Source organism: Sebastes umbrosus, chromosome 3 (assembly GCF_015220745.1).
Source record: "Sebastes umbrosus isolate fSebUmb1 chromosome 3, fSebUmb1.pri, whole genome shotgun sequence".
NCBI classification, from domain to species: Eukaryota; Metazoa; Chordata; class Actinopteri; order Perciformes; family Sebastidae; genus Sebastes; species Sebastes umbrosus.
In genome coordinates, this window is record NC_051271.1 from 25,501,656 (window position 1) to 25,523,269 (window position 21,614).

At 38.7% G+C, this 21,614-nt stretch overlaps 1 protein-coding gene across 1 annotated transcript; it reads left to right on the forward strand.

Annotated features, from left to right (window-relative positions):
• Positions 1 to 3,141: 3,141 nt before the first annotated feature.
• LOC119484486 (proline-, glutamic acid- and leucine-rich protein 1-like) lies at positions 3,142 to 19,277 on the forward strand. Its single transcript, XM_037763321.1, has 6 exons — positions 3,142 to 3,556; positions 8,564 to 8,608; positions 8,999 to 9,043; positions 10,154 to 10,301; positions 11,228 to 11,389; positions 12,904 to 19,277. The coding sequence occupies exons 1-6, from the start codon at positions 3,506 to 3,508 to the stop codon at positions 14,016 to 14,018; spliced, it is 1,566 nt and encodes a 521-aa protein (XP_037619249.1). The 5' UTR covers positions 3,142 to 3,505; the 3' UTR covers positions 14,019 to 19,277.
• Positions 19,278 to 21,614: the final 2,337 nt, after the last annotated feature.

Here is a 21,614-nt window from a genome sequence, read left to right on the forward strand (position 1 = left end):
GTTAATGACTTCGCCCTTTAATCCTTCGATGGGTTTACACTCAAATGCACAACCAATACTGGTGCTCAAACTTGTATTTCAGTGTGAGGGTTTTCCACCACAGGTATGAAATATGGGGAAAATAATAGGTGGGGCGCTGGAAATACTTTTGTGTCTAGAGAGAGAGAACAAACAATGATGGATGAATGGGTAAAAATTAATAAGTCTCAAATAAAGTGTAGTGTCATTAGCATTTCTCTAATTGTTTGCCCAAGTCTTACTGAGCTACAGTCTTGTTTTCTACTTCAGGTCATTCACCTGACCTCAGAGTGCAGGAAATGACTGAAAAAGCAAAAGCCTGTAGTCTGCTGCCCTCTAGTGACTAAAAGATGTAAACTATTATTGATGGACCTCTGGATTTGTGTCTTCCCCACAGATGTGGATCATGACACATGAGAGTCAATGTTGAAATATGACACCTGATCATCACAATTTCCACTATATGCAACCACAATAAAAACAATTATTACACCTTTATATCTAAATATACTATAAATAGATATATTAATTTTATTTCAGTTTTATTTTGCAGGGAATATTTCCATTGAAGTGCACGTGGTGCAGTGGTTAGTACTGCCGCCTCACAAGAGGGTCACAGGTTCAAACCCGGCTTGGGGCTCTTCTGTGTGGAGTTTGTATGTTCTCCCCGTGTTAGCGTGGGTTTCCTCCGGCTTCCTCCCACAGTCCAAAGACATGCAGGTTAGGTTAATTGTTGACTCTAACGTTGCTCGTAGGTGTGAATGTGAGTGTGAATGGTTGTCTGTCTGTGTCTTTGTGTCAGCCCTGTGATGGTCTGGCCCTGAATAGGATAAGTGGTTACAGATAATGGATGGATGAATTTCCATTGAAACTAGTTTACAATGGTCCAGGTCAATACAGCAGCATAACATTTTATAAAATCAAATAATAATTCATGGATGCATGTAGGCTTAGAATGGACAATTTAAAATTCATATAATATGTCAAGTTCAGCAACAAGCAGCAGTGGAAAGTAACTAAGTACATTTACTTAAGTAGCCTACTGTATTTAAATATAATTTTGTGGTACTTATTCTTTACTCAAGTGTCTTCATTTCCTGCTTCTTTATACTCCACTTTATTGCAGAGGGAAATATTATGCTGTTTACGCCACTAGGCTACATTAATTTGACAGCTATACTTACTGTTACTTTACAGATTAAGATTTTACATACAAAACAATAATGATCTTGACTAGTAACGACATGAACATGCTCTATAATATATAATAATATAAAACTCAGAAAGAGGCCATTCTGCATAACAAGTACTTTTACTTTTGATACTTTAATTAGCCTACATCTTGTGCTCCGTTGTAGTAAAAATTGAATGGAGGACTTTTACTTACTAGTATTTTACAGTGAGATACTGCTAATTTTAATTAATTGAAATGTTATAACTTGAAATGACTCTCTAACTTTGACCATGAAACATTAAAAAGGGTCACCCCAAACAGAAGGCCTATATTTCAAACTGTAGGGTATGTCCTACAACATGTTTGTGAAAATACCTGTGACTCATATCCTGTTCAGTGTTCACCATTGGGAGTGTATATACTGCATGTTGTCAACAATATGTTCAAAATACTGTATAGGCCCAAATAAAAAAGAGGCAAGAAAGAGGAGAAGAGGGCAAATTGTATAGACAGGCGGGCAACATCTTGAGGCCCCCAACAAATCCCACCAAAAACTCAGGAGCCTCAGGGACTGGCCTGAGCAACTCCCACCCTAATTTGAATGCATAAATGAAATTGACCAGGAGTTAGATAGATAGATAGATAGATAGATAGATAGATAGATAGATAGATAATAACTTTATTGATCCCGAGGGAAATTCAAGTTTCCAGCATCACAGTTCCATAGTGCAAAACATGTTAGTAAAAAGGCAGTAAAAAAAGTTAGTAGTGCAAAGTACAAAAAATATACCAGATATAAAAATACAAGGAGATGAAGAAAACTGTTAAAACTGAATATATTGCAGGGTAACAACTGTGATACACGACCATTAAAAAAGTGAATATAGTGCAGAAGAGACTGTTAAAAATGAGTATAGTGCAGGGTAACTCCAGTAGTTTAATCTATGAAAGTGCACTGTGTGCATTATTATCTGTCCTGCAGACCATAAGAAAATATAAGGAAGATAGATAGCCTACTGGTATTGCGAACAGTGGGATCCCATGTGCTCGCGTATGCGCGCTCGCATATGCGCGGAGTCACTGCTCCTCTGCCTGCTTGCCTTCACTCACACAACGCACGCGTTCTCGCTCCACCTCTAGACGTGCATGCGCGCTCACTCCACACTGCAGGAGAGTTAGCAGCTCTGAGAATATCTAGTGAATGTACAGTGGATGTTTGTGCAGAAATAAATGCTGCAGCTCCTCCAGACTAACAGAGGTTTCCTGTGTCTTGTGAAGTGACGGAGCTCCGCAGCGAGAAACGTTATCGTCTCCGACCAAAACTCCGGTGTCTCCCTGTGGGCGCAGTGGGGAGGCGATAACGTTTCTCTTCCTGCTTCAGCCCCAGCACCGACCCGCTTTTCCTGCTTCAGCCCCGGAGGCTGAGGCAGGAAAAGCCAACACTAGGATCAGCATTGATTCATGGAGAGACCTTTGTCTGGTCAGCTAACATTACTGCCAAGCAGCTGAAATATAGAGTGATATTGTGGTTTTAGTTGACGTGTGTCGCCTCACTGTTTTGAGCGATGCTCGTTCATGTCTATTTAGAGCGAGCACAAGCGCGAGCAACCGGACGCTGTCTTTGGTTGACTTAACGGCCACAGGGGTCGCTGTTAACAAGCATTTCTGAAAGTTACAAATAGTCCCTTTAACCTTTGTGTACAACTATATTGTTAAATATCATGGTTCTGTTTCACTACAATCATAAAAAACACAGAGGTGTTTTCTGTGTTATGCTCAGCAGTATAGTGAATAAACCAGCAGTGGAGCAGTGTGTGGATATAAACAGAGAGTGGATATAAACAGAGAGTGGATATAAACAGTGTGTGGATATAATATAAAGCCCTGTAGAGCAGCAGCCTCTCTGAGACTGTTGCTGGGAGCTCCGGCCAATCAAAGCCGCTGCTTCTCCATACAAGTCCTGTAGGGGCTGGAGGAAGCATGACATCATGCACAGCTCCAGCCCTCTCTCTCTCTACGAGCACAAAGAGTAAAACAGCTTTGTTTCACTACTGCAAACAGCTCACTCGACGACAGCACCGTGATCCTCCGCGGTCCCATCCATAACAACACACCGGGAGTCTGGCCCTGTGTGCAGGGAGTCTGGGAGTCTGGGAGGAGCATCAGTCCGTCCGTCCGTCCGGGCTATGGAGGATGGGGGCCGTGTCTGTGTCTGTGTGGTGGGACAGCAGCCGTGATGGGGGCTTAGCAGAATAACATCTCACTTTCTGCATTTTGCATTTTCTCTGTTTAGCTTGGTATTCATCTGTCGCCATGGATCCAGAGAAAACGTTGACATTCTGCCTCGGGCTGAAGGCTGAGGAGGTAAAACGCACCACACAGACACAAACACACAGCTTCTCTCTCTGACACAAACACACTGCTGCTGCTGCCAACAGCTGGGCTCCTGTTATCCTGCAGAGCAACATGCTTCACTCTGGTCTGTGTTGTTGTTGACAAACAGTGGCCTCAACTTGTTATGCACCTCGTCTGTCTTTTTCATTTCTTCATCTTGAGTTGTTGCACCTTTTTCCTTTTGACATCTTTCATTTTTTTTTAGGACATGTATTGCACCACTGCAGCTATATGGTTTCTATATTGGTCTGTGATGCTGTAGTTAATGCACAACATGTGATAATAAGTTTTAGAAGCATGCACCCTCTAATGCACAACAAAATGTCCTGACCATTATGGGAGTATTTGACTTTTTTTTTTTTTTTAATATACTGAATTCAAATACTAAATTGAGAGGGCTAGCACAGACATACAGTACACTTTCTCTGGGAATGCTAAAGGAATGTCATAACTTACATATTATTGATTTTAGTTTGTTGTTGTTGACAAACAGTGGCCTCAACTTGTTATGCACCCATCTGTTTTTTTTCATTTCTTCATCTTGAGTTGTTGCACCTTTTCCTTTTGTTGCACATTTTTCATTTTTTTTAGGACATTTATTGCACCACTGCAGCTATGGTTTCTATTTCGATTGCTTGTAGTCAATGTCTGTGATGCTGTAGTTAATGCACAACATTTGATAATACGTTTTAGAAGCATGCACCCTCTAATGCACAACAAAATGTCCTGACTATTATGGGAGTATTTGACTTTTTAAATACACTGTACTGAATTCAAATACTAAATTGAGAGGGCTAGCACAGACATACAGTAAACCTTCTCTGGGAATGCTAAAGGAATGTCATAACTTACATATTGTTGATTTTAGTTTGTGACTTGTTGGCCTGTGTTGTTGTTGTTGTTGACAAACAGTGGCCTCAACTTGTTATGCACTCCATCTGTCTTTTTCATTTCGTCATCTTGAGTTGTTGCACCTTTTTCCTTTTGACATCTTTCATTTTTTAGGACATTTATTGCACCACTGCAGCTATATGGTTTCTGTTTTGATTGCTTGGAGTCAATGGAAATTCTGTCTGTGATGCTGTAGTTTATGCACAACATTTGATAATAAGTTTTAGAAGCATGCGCTCTAATGCACAACAAAATGTCCTGACTATTATGTGAGTATTTGACTTTTCTTTTTTTTTTTTTTAAATATACTGTACTGAATTCAAATACTAAATTGAGAGGGATAGCACAGACATACAGTGAACTTTCTCTGGGAATACTAAAGGAAAGTCATAACTTACATATTGTTGATTCTAGTTTGTGACTTGTTGACCTGTGTTGTTGAAAACGCAATTAGATTTTAAGTTGATCCCCTGTTTCAAGCAAAGTAGCTGACAAAATCTACCGTAATGCACCAAGGATTTAACTCTAATTTATGCAGGCGTGATTTAAAGAGCTTTAACTGCCAAACCCTTATGGCCTAATAAATCTAATGTATAGCTGCTTGTCCAGCAGAAGAAGACCATACTGCTGATTCAGGAAACTGCCGGCTCAACACTGATGTTTCCTTTAAGTCTGTTGTTTGTTGTTGTTGTTTACCGGAAATATTTAGGTTTATACAACTGTATTTTATAATACCGCAATGAACACTACATTGGCTTACATCTATTTGAAAGAGACATCTATGTTCAGCCAGTCATTGTGACACGTAAAATAACATTGACCACAAACCCTCTGGCATTATATGGTGAAAGTCTTATGAGGAGAGAAAATGGTGTTTTCATATCAAATTGCCTTAGTGGAATAGTTATTATTAAGTACAGTATTGCCAAAGTATAATTTTTCATCAAGAAATTTTAAAAAAGGACAGTCGGAGAATGAGCTTTGTCCGTTGTAAATTTTAGTTTTGGTCTAAGAGTGTGTCAAGTTCTTGGCATTTGATTTTTATTCTGATGAAGAACTTGGTTCTTATGTCTTCATATAAAGATGCAGTGTCTGACAATGAAAGTGTCTCTCTTAAACCCTCATAATGACCACAGTTTGCTTCTTCAAAGTCCAACGAGCCTTAACTTCACCTAAATTACATCTGATTTTCAAGCCAGTTTTATAATTTAACATCCTTGGTCATAATCTACTGACTACATTATCACAGTGGCAAGTTTTCTTTGCATCTTCTCACTTTGACTTAACGGTATTGTTGTGGCTTTTTACAGGATTTTGAATGTCGTCTTACATCCTGCAGCCTTTCACAGTCAGCCTCCTTTCGGTTTCCCCCTCACTCGTGATTTTTAGGGGATATGTGGCTGAGAAATGCTCACAGTCACACAAACCGGCATGTTCTTCACAGGCTTTATGTTATCTAGGATGGAGTTGGTGAAGGTGTGTATGTGGTGATGCTAGAACCGTGGGACCCCAGGGGTGGAAATCATTTGTGGTTAGTCCGTGGTCTCTGGGGAAGTCTGATGATCTCTTCACACCTGTGTGTGTGTACTCTGTGCCGTGTGGTGGGCTTACCACAGGAACTCAGCTCCCTCTTGAAACCCTCGACTTTGACTTTCACAACAGTATATAAAAGCTTACTTATGAACCACCTGATGTTATATTTGACAGTTGGATATGCAGCATGACTTTTTCTGTTGGGCTTTGTTGTGGCACAATATTAAGTGGCTTACACAGAAACAAACACACAGTTTGCAGGATATCTTATCTAAGGGATAATTCAGGGACGCTTTGCTTCTTGTCGGGTGCTGCATTGCCCTGTCGGGGGTTTATTTCACAACAATGACCCGCTAGCTATACATTATCCCACTTATTGCACGGCTACTTACTTAAGAAATCAATAATTTGACACAGAAATGGTTCGCCAGAGTCTGACATTAGAACTATGTCCATAGCAACTTGTCTGTTACACATAGCAACAGTCTGTTATGGAGAAATAACAGACTGTAGGTTGTCGTGATTGACCAATCAGAAGCGAGTATTCAACAAAGCCGTGTAATAACTATCTATAATTAGTTGTTGCAAAGTAGATGAAAAATAGCCAACATGAAGTCATGTTGAATCTTGAAGCAAACAGGTGATTGTCAGTAGGGATGTCACTAATGAACCAAGACTCCTGCAGATACTTTTTTGGTATCCACCGAAATGTGTCTGCAGCACAGAGTATTAAAAACTATCAAGTACCCAAAGCTAGTATGCTTGCTCAGATTTGTACTCTACTTATTTTTTGATCAGATAGTTTCTGATTTAAATAATATTTTTGCCGGTTTTAGAATATTTCATGAAGGCAAAGTTCTTGCCTGGCTTGTACATTGATTTGTTCTTTTGTTGAATTGATAAAAAATGTTTTGTAAAGAAACACGTTTATATTTCTTGATAAAAAACAAATATATAAAAAAATATTGTATTAGAAGTGTTGTTTCAGTATCGAAAAATGTACCCAGCAAAACTGCCTGTGAAGATCATGTGTTCATCATAGCCACATCATTATTAAACTCATTATTTATGTATAGTTTGTCCCATGCTCCGCCCATATGTCCTTGGTTAGACGTTGCTCTTCCGCCAATGTGTCATGTAATGTGTAATGCAATATTGATAAACCTGTGGATGCATGAGGTGTTGAAGAAGCTCTATACTATGTACACTTCTATATGATATACTGCAGTAAATATGAATGTCTACAGGCTAACTAACAGCTACTATTGTCATTTGTACAACCCCAGGGCAGTGTGTGGAGTTAGCTGCTTGTCAAATTTTGGCTCATTGTCATTTTGTATTTTGGAAATTGTCAGTAGTTGTAATTACCTGAACCTGTTAATAGCAGTGTGTGTGCATTGGCATGTATGCATGTACATTACACAAACACACTGCAGCCAACATTGTTCCCTATGCTGACTACGTAACCAGCAGCCAGCTGTCAACAAAAGAGGTCTCATTTACATGGCTGCAGCCCCCAGTGTCTCCACATTGTTTCTGACAGTGGCCCCACATCCAGCAGCACACACACACTGGCATATTTTCCTTTTACTCACAGTGGGCCTGAATGACATTTACAGAAGCGTGAGCGGCACACCGAATTTTTTAATCTGGACCAGGGTAGCATAAACGCATATGTATTTCCGCTGCAGATGCTATTTGGACTCAAATCATTTTATGGTCATTCACAAATGGTGCCTATTTGCTTGCACCCATCCTTATAGGTAGGTCAGCCTGTGTGCTTGTTGTAAGTTTCATTGCCTGCTGAGATGCTACACTTAAATCCCACAAGGAAAACTGATATTTGTTTAAAACGACCTGATGTTTCTTATATACTGTATGTGACTGCATCAGTGTTTGAATGTTTTGTCAATCAACAGAAATGATCGACTGATTTATCAGCAAATTAATTTATCAAGCAAAATGCCAAACACTTGCTTATTCCTGCTTCTCAAATGTTAGAATTTTAGTTTTTTCTCGATTTTAAATAATTGTAAAGTGAATATCTTTGTGTTTTAGACTGTTGCTCAGACAAAACAAGCAGTCTGAACATGTCCCCGTGCGCTTTGTAAATGTATATTGGGGTGTTTTTCCTCTATTTTCTGCCATTTTATAGACAATTTGTTCATTTAATTCATCGCAGTTTTAGAGGTGTACCTTTTGTAATCATTGAGGCGTTTGAAAGAAACGAGGAAAAAGAAAGGGAGAGTGTCTGTCTGGGAATTGGTGCCTTCTGTCGGCTATCTCGACCCACAGAGGAGAAATAGGTTTTGTTAAAAAGCCGTCGACCTTCCCAGCTCCTTGAAAAGCCAGGAGTGTAGAGTAACCAGACTGGAAACGGCCTTTTTTGTCATGCTCGATTACTAGAATGACAGCACAGTATAATTGGTTTCTTAGGAAGCATTTGCCCTCGCCAGTTTTAACACATTGTGTCGATCTTTTGTTTATTTAAATTGTATCGTGTCTCTCTCTACTGCTCCTTCTTAACCATTGTACCTCTCTTTGTATTACCAGATGACCATGTCCCTGCAGGGGCTGGACAGGACTGAAGCTGCTACGGTAGGGAGCTCGACCTTCAACCACAACTAAACATTTCATACCACTAGATACTATAAAGCATTGTCCACATGAGTAAAAAAAGCCTCCGAGCGTAACCATAGTGGTTGCTATGGTAATGCATAATTATTTGTTAGCACTTCTCAGTCTCATGTGTGGTAACTATGTACATAACAGATTTAGCAACCTCTTCTTGCTGCATTATTATTGTGGTTTATGGTTTTGCTGAAGTGTCTGAGCTCACTGTTCTCCCTAAGCATTGAAATTTTTAATGATGTGTCAAATATTTAATATTTATTGTCTGGGTTTATTTCTTCACTCCTTCACACAGACTTGCTAATGATTAAGATGCAACTGTAAAATTCACAGAGGTCCTTCCATTTCTCATTTTAGGTTGCTGTTTCTCAGAAGGAGGTCGACATGCCCACAGTTAATAAGGTGTGAGATTTTTTGAAATTCAACCCTGACCTGTAGCTGCCAAATAAACTAACAAAATAATCTTAAAGCTGCAATAATCAATATTTTTTTATGTTAACAATAGATTAAATGTATGATGTGAAAGGGGGCATTTTAGCATCTTTCAGCTCACTGTTTAACTTTACTGTTTTGGTAAAGCCTCAGGCTCACATCAACCCAGTTTATAGCCACCACAGGCAGCTCTATTCAGCCAAAAGCTCTGATAACAGCACTGTATACTACCTGCACGCAGCACCAAACAGCAGACAGCCAGACTAGCTGGTGAACGTAGTGTAGCATGTAGCAGCTAAAGAGACAGATATTTCACAAATCAGTGCTACAATGCAGTAGTGGTGAATATTGAATGCTAATATTACTCGCCACAGTATAGTCATAATATGTCAGTGTTTTGTAGTGTATTTACAGCTTGCTGTGCAGCCTCAATTGGTCAAAACTCCCCAGTACGGCTGCAACTAACGATTATTTTCAATATCGATTAATCTGTCAATTATTTTTTCGATTAATCTGATGAGTTGTTTGGTCTATAAAATGTCAGAAAAATGTGAAAAATCAGTGTTTCCCAAAGCCCAAGATGACGTTCTCAAGTGTCTTGTTTTTTGTCCACAACTCAAAGATATTCAGTTTACTGTCATAGAGGAGTAAAGAAATGTAAGAAACTGGAAACAGAGAATTTTTACTTTTTTTTTTCCTTAAAAAAATACTCAAACTGATTAATCAATTATCAAAATAGTTGGCAATTTTAATAGTTGACAACTAATCGATTAATTGTTGCAGCTCTACCCCTTAGCTAAGTCAGGTTTAAGATCCACCCACTAGCGTTTTTGGAGCTTTCAACCACCTCCCATGATCTTCATCAGCAGATGGAGTTTGCTCAGTTGTCATGGAGATGGCTTTTCTGGTTAGAACTAATATAATGGACCTTAGGTCAAGAGTATTTTTGCGATGGAGGAGAATTAATTCTCACGCTCATACTGTCGTCTGTCCATAGCCATACCAAACATCACAACTTTATCTCTGCGTGGTAACATTACTTTCACTGTGGTGATATGTGATGTCATGTTTGTCCACTAGGTGGTGAAGCATCACGGGGGTTCTGGTAGCCAGCCTGTTGTCAGTCCCAAGTACTGTCCTGGGGTAAACAACAATCAAGGTTACCTGTGTGAAACAGGACACTGCTGCGGAGAGACAGGCTGCTGTACCTACTACTATGAACTCTGGTGTGAGTCAACCGACTGACTTCTTCTCCATTGTGTTTCTGTAGACAAGGTCTAAGGCTGCTTTGTCACACTTATTGTGCAGTCCTGCCAGGATGTATTTAGTGAAACATCTGGACACAAAAATCACATTTTACTTACATTCCTATTACGTAATAAGAACAGGTTATAAAAGTACTTTGGCTGTCTGTTGCATTGACTGGATTTATCCAACCAACATATCCAGACAACCTACTGTGGGATGGGATGTCATCCACATCATTTCATCTCTTATTTCTTTTCTAATTCAGAGATTCACTCTTGGTCATAAAATCTCAAACATCTCACTTGCAGAGATCACTTTTTAACGATATAGTGGTCATACAGAACATATTTCAAAAATATTTAGCCTATGAATATCTTTGAAATTGTGAATATTGCATTATAACATTTAGGTAAAGGTAATGCTTAAGCCCTTTTTTGGGCTTATCCCATCTCCCTGCACATTGCCTTTAATTGTTGTTATTATGTAATTTGTTTAATTTTTGGGGTTTAAGGGTTAAGTAATTAATAATGACGTTTACATCAAAGGATTTATCCTTTACTACTTCAACTTTGGGCTACTAAAAGACACAACACTCATGAGCTATCCTTGAATGTGCCAACCAGAAGGCTTTTGACTTTTCAATATATACATACCTATGGTAAAATATGAATTCTTTGCTGAAATTAAATAGGAAATCAATCTAAAATCTTACGATATGCTTTGGAAAATGGACGGCAGTAACATACATGATTTATATGTAATAGGACAGAATATCCAAAACCACCATTATTGTCGTTTCAAAACCTCGATGTAACCTCAGTAGATCTGAGATGTAATTTTATACAACAAAACAAAACTTTTGTTTTCATAAATAATGATGTTGGGTTAATTTCCTGTTCTCTGCAGGGTTCTGGCTGCTGTGGACGATGCTGATCCTCTTCAGCTGTTTCTGTGCTTACCGCCACCGCCGGGCCAAGCTGAGGATCCAGCAGCAGCAGAGACAGAGGGAGATCAACCTGATCGCTTATAACGGAGCCTGCAACTACCCTTCCTCAATGCTGGACCTCAGTAGGTTTATTTATGGTATTTCATTTCACATATTTATTTTGGTTTTGTTTGTGTAACTCAACTGTCAAGGGAAATGCAGAGTCTGAGAATTTTTTTAAATCACACTTGTGTCTTGAATACAGTTAAAACAGTATTTCATATATTGAAATCAATTTTCCAGAACGTACATATCTGTTTTCCTTAGTGTGCTGCTTCCCTGAGGAAACAGAGAATTTAAACACATTAACGTTCAGTTTAGGGCTGCACGATTATGGCCAAAATGAAAAATTACTATTTTTGATCATATTGAGATCACGGTTATTTATTAGTTATTTATTGATATTAGGGGCAAAATATTTTTATTGCACTTTTACATTTGAATAAACACAACAGGCTGCTTTCACTTCCATGTTGTGCTACATTCCTGCTAATATAATCTTTGCATCAAAATAAGACTTAAAATAAGGTTCTTTTTCATTTGAATTCAGTGAATTTGCAGCTCCCCAAAAGTGAAACCGAAACGTCTCGATTGCCCTCTGGTGGCTGGCTGTTAGTTTAGGGAGCGCTTCATTTGATATCCAGCTTTTCTATGAGCGGAGCACAAATTTTAAACGTCAATATAGCAGTAGATCATGTTCGTTTAATTGTGGAAAGCAAAATCGTGATCACGATTTAATATTGGATTATTTGTGCAGCCATAATTCAGATGGTGTCTGCAGTTTTGTTGTTTTATTTGTTTCCCCATTAGTTGTTTTCTCAGCAACAACTAGTCTTCCTGGGGTCCATTTGAAAAAAATACTGAATAGTATAAGCAACCATTTTTGACCCTTACACCCCACAAGGTACATATTATGGTCAATACAATTATCTCCACTCTGTAACAGCAACAGAACCGTTAAATAATTAACATATATTAAATCAATCAGTAACTATTAAATAAAAGAAAACATGTCTAGATTCATTTCAACATCCATGCAGCAAAGAAAAGTTAAATAGTTTAATTTTCAAAAAAGTAATTTCAGCTGGGCATTGTACATTTTAGCAAACGTCACTCAGACTAACATTATATAGTCATTTGGTGGACTATTTTAATTTTGTTATTTATTTTTTATTATTATAATATACATTAGGAAAAATATTGCATACTGTAGGGCTTGACAATCGACAATGAAAATAATTAATTAGTTGTTTGGTCTATGAAATCTCAGAAAATGGTGACAAATGTCAATCAGTGTTTCCCAAAGCCCAACATGACGTCCTCAAATGTCTCTTTTTGTCCACCACTCAAAGATATACAGTTTACTATCATAGAGGAGTACAGAAATATTCACATTTAAGAAGCTGGAATCCGAGAATATTTTCTTTAAAAAAATTATTCAAACCGATTAATCACTTATCAAAATAGTTGGCGATAAATGTAATAGTCGACAACTAATTAATCGCTGCAGCTCTAAAATACTGTATCTCCAGTTTTATCCTTTAACAGGTAGCAGACTGCACGTTTGAGCTGATATGTGATATTTCTTTTGTCGCAGGTTTTCTGGCTTCCTTCAAGTTGCCGTCCTACGAGGAGGTGGCGGCGCAGCCCAGCACCCCTCCTCCGCCTTACAGCTCCGTCTTCGCCCTGCAGGGAGGTGCCATGGGGGGTCCTAGCTCCTCTTACCCCCATCATCACCACCACCGTCACCCCTGCCCTCCCTATCTGGGCCCCGGCCCCAGTGGCCTGACTTCCTCCCAGAGCTCTGACAACTACACCAGCTGCTCCTGCGAGTCGTGCTCCCTCACTTCCCCCTGCAGCACCTCCTTCTCTGTCCAGGTGACAGACGAGACGTATGACAGCAGCCACATCTCCACGCCCAGTGACGCAGGAGGCGACTATGCCGTCATGCCGAGGGTTGGGGCCAACTTCACACCAACTTCTTCCCCGACACCTCCGTCACAAGTTCCACCTGATGTTATACCTGCGGCCACTCCAGATGTCATACCCGTACAGAGACGGTCCTCTAATGGCAGTGAAGGATTCTCGCCTTCAGCTCCACCACTCTCGCTTCCTTTACACTCTCGTCCCGCACACCCTTCTCGCCTCCCACTTTCTCCCCTCATCCTGTTATCTTCCCTCTCTCCTGGTCAAGTCCATCCTCTCCTCTTCTTAGACCCACTTGGTGCGGTGGCCATTCAGAGAGAGAAAGAAGAAGAGGCCCCGTCTTGTGGTCCATCCACCAGGCCCACTCTGTTTCCCCCTAAACAGGCTCTGTTCTCCTCAAACGTGGCTGTTTTCACACATTGCAACAACAAAGAGGAGCAAAAACGACACAAAGAAGAGGAGGAAGAGGAAGAAGAAGACGACGAGGAGGATCATTTCCGGCATCGGCGGCTAACCGGTGACTCGGGCATCGAGGTGTGTCGTTGCCACGTGAAGAGAGAGGAACAACAGGAAGAGGAACGGCATTTTGGGAAAGGAGGAAAAGAGGCCGTGAAGGAAGAGAGGGCAGACGAGCTGCATGACAGCGTGGACTGTTCCCTCCGAGCGAAGGCCGCCGCTCACTCGCCTCTCCTGGACGACTGCGCTGAACAGCGTGGCCACGTCTCTTCATCCTCCAGTATCATCCAGAAGACAGGCGAGGCCATCATCACTGTGGAGTCCTCGTAAGCTAACAGCCTGTGAGATGAAGTCAACTAAGTGGAAAAAGTGAGATGTTTATGCTTAATAGCATCTCCATAGTTCAAGACCAGTAGGTGAAAAGTTGAATCACTGAAGAAAAGTCTTGTAGGTCATACTTTAAATGGTTGGGGACAGCATGAGTAATGGATCCTCTTGTTTTCTCTGTATTCAAATGAGAAACTCCAAGAGAAGCCGACACCTGAAAGTCCTATTTTGTAGTTAATTTATTTATGGTTTGGGGCGAAGGCATATCTTTTTCTTTAAAGTGATGAAAATGATCTGTCTCCACATGCTAACCAAATCCGTTTTTACCAGTGGCTCGATGTCAACATCCCAATGTCCCTCTACCGTTTACTTTTCATCTCTCTTTCCTCTGCATGACGTAACATTGCTAAAATAGCGTTTTAGCGCCTTGAAACAAAAGTCAGTGGTTCCCGGCCTCAGTCAGATAAAGATAGATAGAATATAAATCAGAGGGGTTGTGATAATTAACAGCATAAGAAAGAAGAAACACAAAGTTCTTCTATAGAAAACAATATGCTAATGTTTCTCTTATCTTTGCTTTTGTATGTGAAATTATGGATAGTTTTACATCTCTGGGCAATTAGAAATATTCAAATGAAACAATCTGAGAAGCCAAAATCAATCTTTAGTGGACCTGCTCACAGCGTCTTGACATATGCAATGTGTGATGAGGTCACAAAAATATATACTTTCATTTTAAAAGGTCACACAACAAAAGGGTTGGGAACCGCTGCCTGATAAATCATATTACTCAAATCATCCCAGCAGCAATGAACGAGACTGTTTATCATTAACTGACATAAAATATATCTTATAGAAGTATATGATGAAGAATCACGGAACAATTCATTTTCAGAAGAGCAGCTCTAACTAATTGTGTCTGAATGACATTATATAATCTTAATTTACTGGATTCTATCTTTTGAAGAGTTCACTATTGAACATATGGTTTTGTTGTAGGGTGAGTTTTGTTGCTTTCACCAGCCTACTTCCCTCTGTTTTAGAGGAAATAAGAAGTAACTGAAGTGTTTTCTACATTGTGTCTTATGTTGCGTCCCTAAAGGAAAAGGGGTGCAAACATTAATTATAACGTTTGGGTGGCAAAGCTTTACAACGGTATTCTGAGTATACATTGTTGTTTCAGACTGTTACATGATTCTACTGTATAATGAACTGTTTGACTTTGGATTTGATGTGTTTGAACACGTTCTCGGTTGGTCGTTGCCATTTTTGCAAGGCAATGTAAATCTGATTCCTCCACGGACGGACTGTTGAGTTTTTACAAGGCAGAAACTTTAAGCCTAATCTCTCATCACTGATAATAATGAATGTAAAAGGTTATGCATCGCAGCAAAAAGATAAATTGTTTACGGAGAATTTTATAGCATGCCGCTTGACTGAAAACCTCTGGAAAAAATGTTCAAAACTGCAGCGAGGCAATACGATCTGCCAGGTGTTTGCTTTGAGAAGACACTTTGAAATGAAGTGCCCATTGTAATGTCTGTCCGAGTCAAGTAATGCTTGTGAGATGTCAAAGGTGTACGAGGTGAGGGTTTAAAGTCAGAGTGATGCCTCTGTTGCTGTGGCTAAACATGTGCTCGAGAGTTGGACAGCTTTTCTCTAAATCTTTTTGTATGTAAAATCATTTGTCAGTTGGTGTTCGTCAGTAGAGAGTAGCCTCTGCCTCAGTGTGAGGTTGATACCCTTCATTGATGCTCAGTAGTGGATCCTGGTGTTAGCAGTGGGAACAGCACACATGTACTCTCTTGTCATTAATTCTCAGTACAAAATGTACTGAATGCATAGAACACGATTTCAAAAGAGAGGATGTCACATCAATCACATTTTTGTACATGTTTGTCTCAGTTTTTATGAGACGAATGTCTCTGCAGTTCACTTGGTTGTGTCCTTGGCTCATTGCAAAGCTAATTGTTTAACGCCTGAAGGCAAAGCTTTCAACTCATTTATTATTCTGCGGAGAGAAAACGTTGCCTCGGTTCAGTTATACATTTATTTATCATAGACAAATCGTGTGTGTATAGGGAGTTCACGCAGGTTTGTGTAAGTTTTGAAGGTAATTTCGACTCACAGGTGTGTCTCAGAGATGACCGATGCTCTGACGGAGACCGTTCACCCTCTGAACATGTCAACATTAAAGCCTTTTGGCTACTGTACATTTTTCGGCTTAAGACTGGACAGTTTTTTCTCATTAGTTCTAGCTAATGTATGTTTATCAGAGTATATGGTGCCTAGATGAAATAGACTTTCTGTTAGGCATTCTATAGTTTACTGCTGCTATGCGAGTGTGTGTGTGTGTGTGTGTGTGTTTTCTGTAAATTGTGTATAGTCGTACATCAAATGGGCAAACGTTTTCTAGCAGTGCTTAGCAGTCTCTTTATAAAATATACACAGTACGCAGTACATGGGAGACTAGCAAAAATAGTATTTAGCAATAGTATTCACACTTTTTTCCTTACTCTAGTTAATGCTGGTTGATAGGAAATTAACTGTTGTGAAAAAGACATTTACCTCTTTATAACTGATCCGTGAGCTGTGCAGGGCAGAGGCCCGTGATTGTACATAACACTGCATTTTAAATGACTTTGGCTTAAGGTTTCTCCCAAGTGCAAACTCAGATTATCTGGTTTTACCTTAGCCCCAGTTTGTGCCTCTCGTGTGTTGTCATTACATTTAGGTCTCGGAGTTAAGTTAAGAGTTTTCCATTAGTGCATACAATGTCCAGCAGGGGGAAAATAGTAGCCAGGAAATTTTGAGCGTCAAACACTTAATTTCCTGCGTTCTATGTGATTTTTTTTATGCACTAATTTATGTCTTTATTTATGTAAAAGAAAACACAAAATTCAGGCGCCAGGTGACAATTCAAAATATAAAGATATAATAGACTCTATTTATTCTCCTGTAGGTCAACTTCTCTCATTGGATGTTATCTCTGCTGAGTCAACACACATCCTCATGTGTTCATGAAAAATATCTATTCTGAAGGTTTTTTCCACATTACCCTGAACTCCTCTGTCCATTAGGATTAAAAATATGATATAAAAGATTTTAAAGCCAAATTGCAACTCTTGTTTCCTCGTCCACACAAAGACGGTAGCTGGAAATAACGTATGTCCTTGCTTCATTTGTACGATGTGAACCAAAATGTAAACGTTTTTTATCTGTTACATTTTCTATATTGATGTTCCTTTCTATGTTTTTATATTTTCATACAAAATAATGCATTTATTTGGCCTTTAATCATATGTTTAGTCTTGTCTATATAGAGGCCAAAGATGGTAAGATGCACATTCAAAAATATTCAGGAGGAGAACAATACAGTATGTGAGCAGCGCGATTTGGGGGAAATGGAAAGTGAGTCTAATTTTCTTTTGTATTGTACATACCATGATGATTTGTGAGCATCAATTTTCCATAAAATGGCTCAACAAAACCATGAAATATTCTGGTATGAAATGATTTAAATTAGTAGGGCTGTCCTCGACCAAAGAAATTCTTAGTTGACTAACACTCATATGATTTTGTCAACTAATCGGTTAGTTGATTTAATCGACAAATCTGTAAGAATCACACAAATGCACCACTTTAAATCTTGTGTTTACCAGAGATATGCTCATAAGTTTCTTGGAAACAAGTCATTAAAGTCATCACAAAAGCATAAACAACGACTATTCAACTAAGCCCAAAATGACTGATTAGACGATTAATCCACTAAGAGGCAGCCCCTAAAAATTAGAATGGCCATTTCATTTTTATGTGTTTAAATTTGCTAACTTTGTCTCACAAGCCTGAAAAAGAGGGAAAGATTGCTTATTTAATTATTTATTCAGATTTCTTCAGTATCATACAGTAAATGTTTTGTCAGTAAATTATGAATTTCATTGTAGACATGAAGGTCTACAAAATCTAATTGTGAAAATTATTTTTAGACTTTTTGTAGTTTTGTTTAAAAATGTATGTGCAGCATTCTGGATCTGATCTTTATGAATTTGTATATATTTTAATTTGGACATAAATGTATTCATTCGTATATGAATTTGTATATTTTCTTATGTCATACTAAACAATAGGAAATATCATACACAGGAGAGATTGTAATATAACAATGGCTATTGTTTTCCTTTCTGAATCTGAAAGTGATGATAAATGACCTTATGGATTTTTCAGGTATTTATTTTTCAAACCGATGTTTAGCTCTGTGAATTGAATGTAATCGTAACACACAAGAGGCTCAAACAGGGGTTAGTTTTAGCCCAGCTCTGATTTTACATTGAAGCCAAACTGATCTGAGTTCAGTGTATATAGAACTAGTGTGATTTTCTTTTTGCCTTGTCAGCAGCTAGTACCGACAAAATGCCCAAACTCTACCCTCATTGCCACAGAAGGCCAAGGCCTGATATAAGACTGTTACCTCGCTGAGTTTTGACTGCAAAGGACTGTTTACTTCTCCTTATCAAGATAGTATTTACTCTATATTTGTACTGACTTTATTTTGTAATGCCGAGAATTGAAGAATTAAAACACAGAGCCCACATTGGTAAGGCTGAACTGGTTTGCCAGGAAAAAAAACAAAGCATCAAACCCTGTTGGTTCAGGATTATTCAAGACTGTTTGTCTCCCGGGAAACAAAGTGTTCTCCTTTTACTCCTGCAGCTACGCGACGGCAGGATTTATAGAAGTATCTATATGTGATTGTACGTGGAGTAGTTCAGATTAATATTGCTACACAGTGTGGTGTTCTTTGAGGGTTTCCTTGTTGAATTTCTACCTGCAGCTCTTCAGTGTGTCGTACGCATGTGAGAGAGAGTTTATCGTCTGCCGTGTTGTTGTGCTGTTAAATCATTGTCGCTTATTATGAGGCCAAAGTTGATTGTCGTTGGTATTTGTTAACATGATATTTGTCGATATAAATATCCAAGCATTTTTATGTCATCATGAATATCAAGTTGATTTTGTATCTTGGTGTATAGCATAGAGATTTCTGATGCATACTCTGATGTAAAATCCAAATTTTTAGATATATTTGTTTGGTCGCACATATCCTGGTGCTTTTTTCCCAGAAGGTGGGGTTGTATTTAGGTTTCTTCCATTTGAGGTTTTTTCATTGATGCTCATTGGGAATTTTGGACACGGACATCTGCGCTACTTTATTCAACAAAAACTGTGGATTTTGTGTCAAAATAAAAGCTACCAAGTGCTACCAAATACATCTCTGTACTTTTGTAAACATACACATCTCTAGTTGGAGTTGGGTAAAGGCAATATTCTGCTTTGAAATACAGCAAAAACACTAACTTATTTAAGCAGGGAATGAGCTAAAAACACCCACACACGAGTGGCTGTCACTGTGACTCAGGATGAATCATCAGGCTGCACTCACTTTGTAAGCTTCATCTTTTCAGGAGTAAACCTGCAAGAAAAATCTGTTTGAAATATGTGATTGTGTGTTGCTGACAGCACTGTGTGTCAGCGAAGACAAATACAACATGCAGGAGGAGAATATCAGCAGTCTTTTGTTGTCATACATGCTTGTAATATATCAACTACTGCCATACGTCCTTGACAAGACCTGTCTGTTTGCATTGTTCCTCTCACTTTGATGAGATGAGCAGAGCAGAAAAAGTCCAAAAATTTGCTAGAAATATGACTTGTTATTACCAAGGCTGGAAAAGACCAACGAGGGCAACCTTCCCTGGGTCCCCCAAACCTTACAGGGGGCCACAAAAACTCCAGAATTAAATGTGTAATATTACATAATCTTGCCTTGCAGAGGGCCCCTGTGTCAAAATGAATTTCAGTCTTGAGTTTACATGTTGCATATTCCTAAATTAATACATGTTTAATCAAATTACTGTACAGGAAGCTTAGCAAATCTTCACGAATTGCACAGAGAGTGGAAGAAACAGCTGTTTAATATTGGCCCAATTATTATTATTATTATTTTTTAACGATTGTTCTTATAGTCTTGAAAGGGGGAGAGAGAGGGGACGACATCCAGCATGCGGTCACTGGTTTGATTCGAACCCGTGCCGCTGCAGTAAGTACTCAGCTTTGGTAAATGGGGCACCTGCTCTACCAGGTTAGTTACCAGGGCGCCCACCATCACATCATTTTTACATCATGATTATTACAAACCTAATATGCTATTGTGTTAACTGTCATGTCATATTTTGAGGCAGGTGAAAAGAGGAAACGGCAGCTCCAATGGAGGGGACAAAACAATCTAGGAAATAGTGTAAAAACATGGATAGTGCCCCGACATTTAAGTCGCAGTAGTCAGTATATCTTTGGCATCATTGTGCAAAAAATCCATAATAACCTTTCAGCATATTGTAATTCAAGTGTTCTGAGAGAAAACTAGACTTCTGCACCTCCTCATGGCTCTGTTTTCAGGCTAAACCGTACACTACAAGATGATTCTGAAAACATTTGAGGCGAGAAATAGGCATTAACGTAACATTACAGATCAGCTCTTACTGCTTGTTTTCCTCCGCTCCGTGAAATCTTGCAGATGCCGTTAGGAGCACCGGAGGACACTGGAGGACACAGAGGCACATGCTTTTTTTCAGGTTACCTGTTTCATGTACTACTGTCACGATACAGCGACTGTTTTATAAAAATGACTTTTTTTAATCATATTTGCTCTAATCTCGCCCACTTCAGCTTTAAGTGAGTGTCATAAGTTTGCAGGAATTTAAGTCACAAGATAGTTGGCTGCGAGATACTAAGGGTACCTACTAGATGCTGATTGGCCATCATCAGACTCAGCTGCACACGTTTTCAGCTCCATCTGGTGGCGTGAATTTGGATGACAAAATTATAAATAAATAAATATGTCATTGAATTTAGCAAAAATAATATTAAAAATAAATGAAGCCATTCATTCATTGATAAAATGTGACATAAATTGATATTTCTGTTTTAATATGCTTCTTTATTTATTTATCTTTGTATTTATTCTCTTATTTATTTACTGTTCTGTTTAATTTTCCCTTTTACTTATTTATGCTTTTATAATTAATTTTTAAATGTATTTATGTATTTTTGCATTTATTTATTATTTTTTAATTTTGCACATATTTTTTATATTTATTTTAAAATCTATGTATTTACGTATGTATTTCTGCAATTATTGACAGCCCCCTCATTTGCATAATGAAGCAGAAATGTATAAGAAAATAATACAGAAATAAATAAGTTTGGGGAAATAAATAAGATTCAAGATTCAAGATTCAAGAGTTTTATTTGTCACATACTCATACAGGATGTGCAGTGAAATGTAAAGTGGCAGTGCTCAAGAGATTGTGCAAAACAACATCAACTATACAAATATTTTAAAAATGTATTAAAATTATAGGGACAATGGCAATATTTACAGTGAGAGGGGTCTATATACCATATGGAATATAAATATAAGTGAGTGAATAGAATAGTGATAAGTGTGTGTATGCTCTGTATGTAGCCCGACAGTATGTGTGTGTGTGTGTGTGAATGTGTGTGGATAAGGGAGGCAGCAAAGGGAAAATCGTGTAGAAATAAATG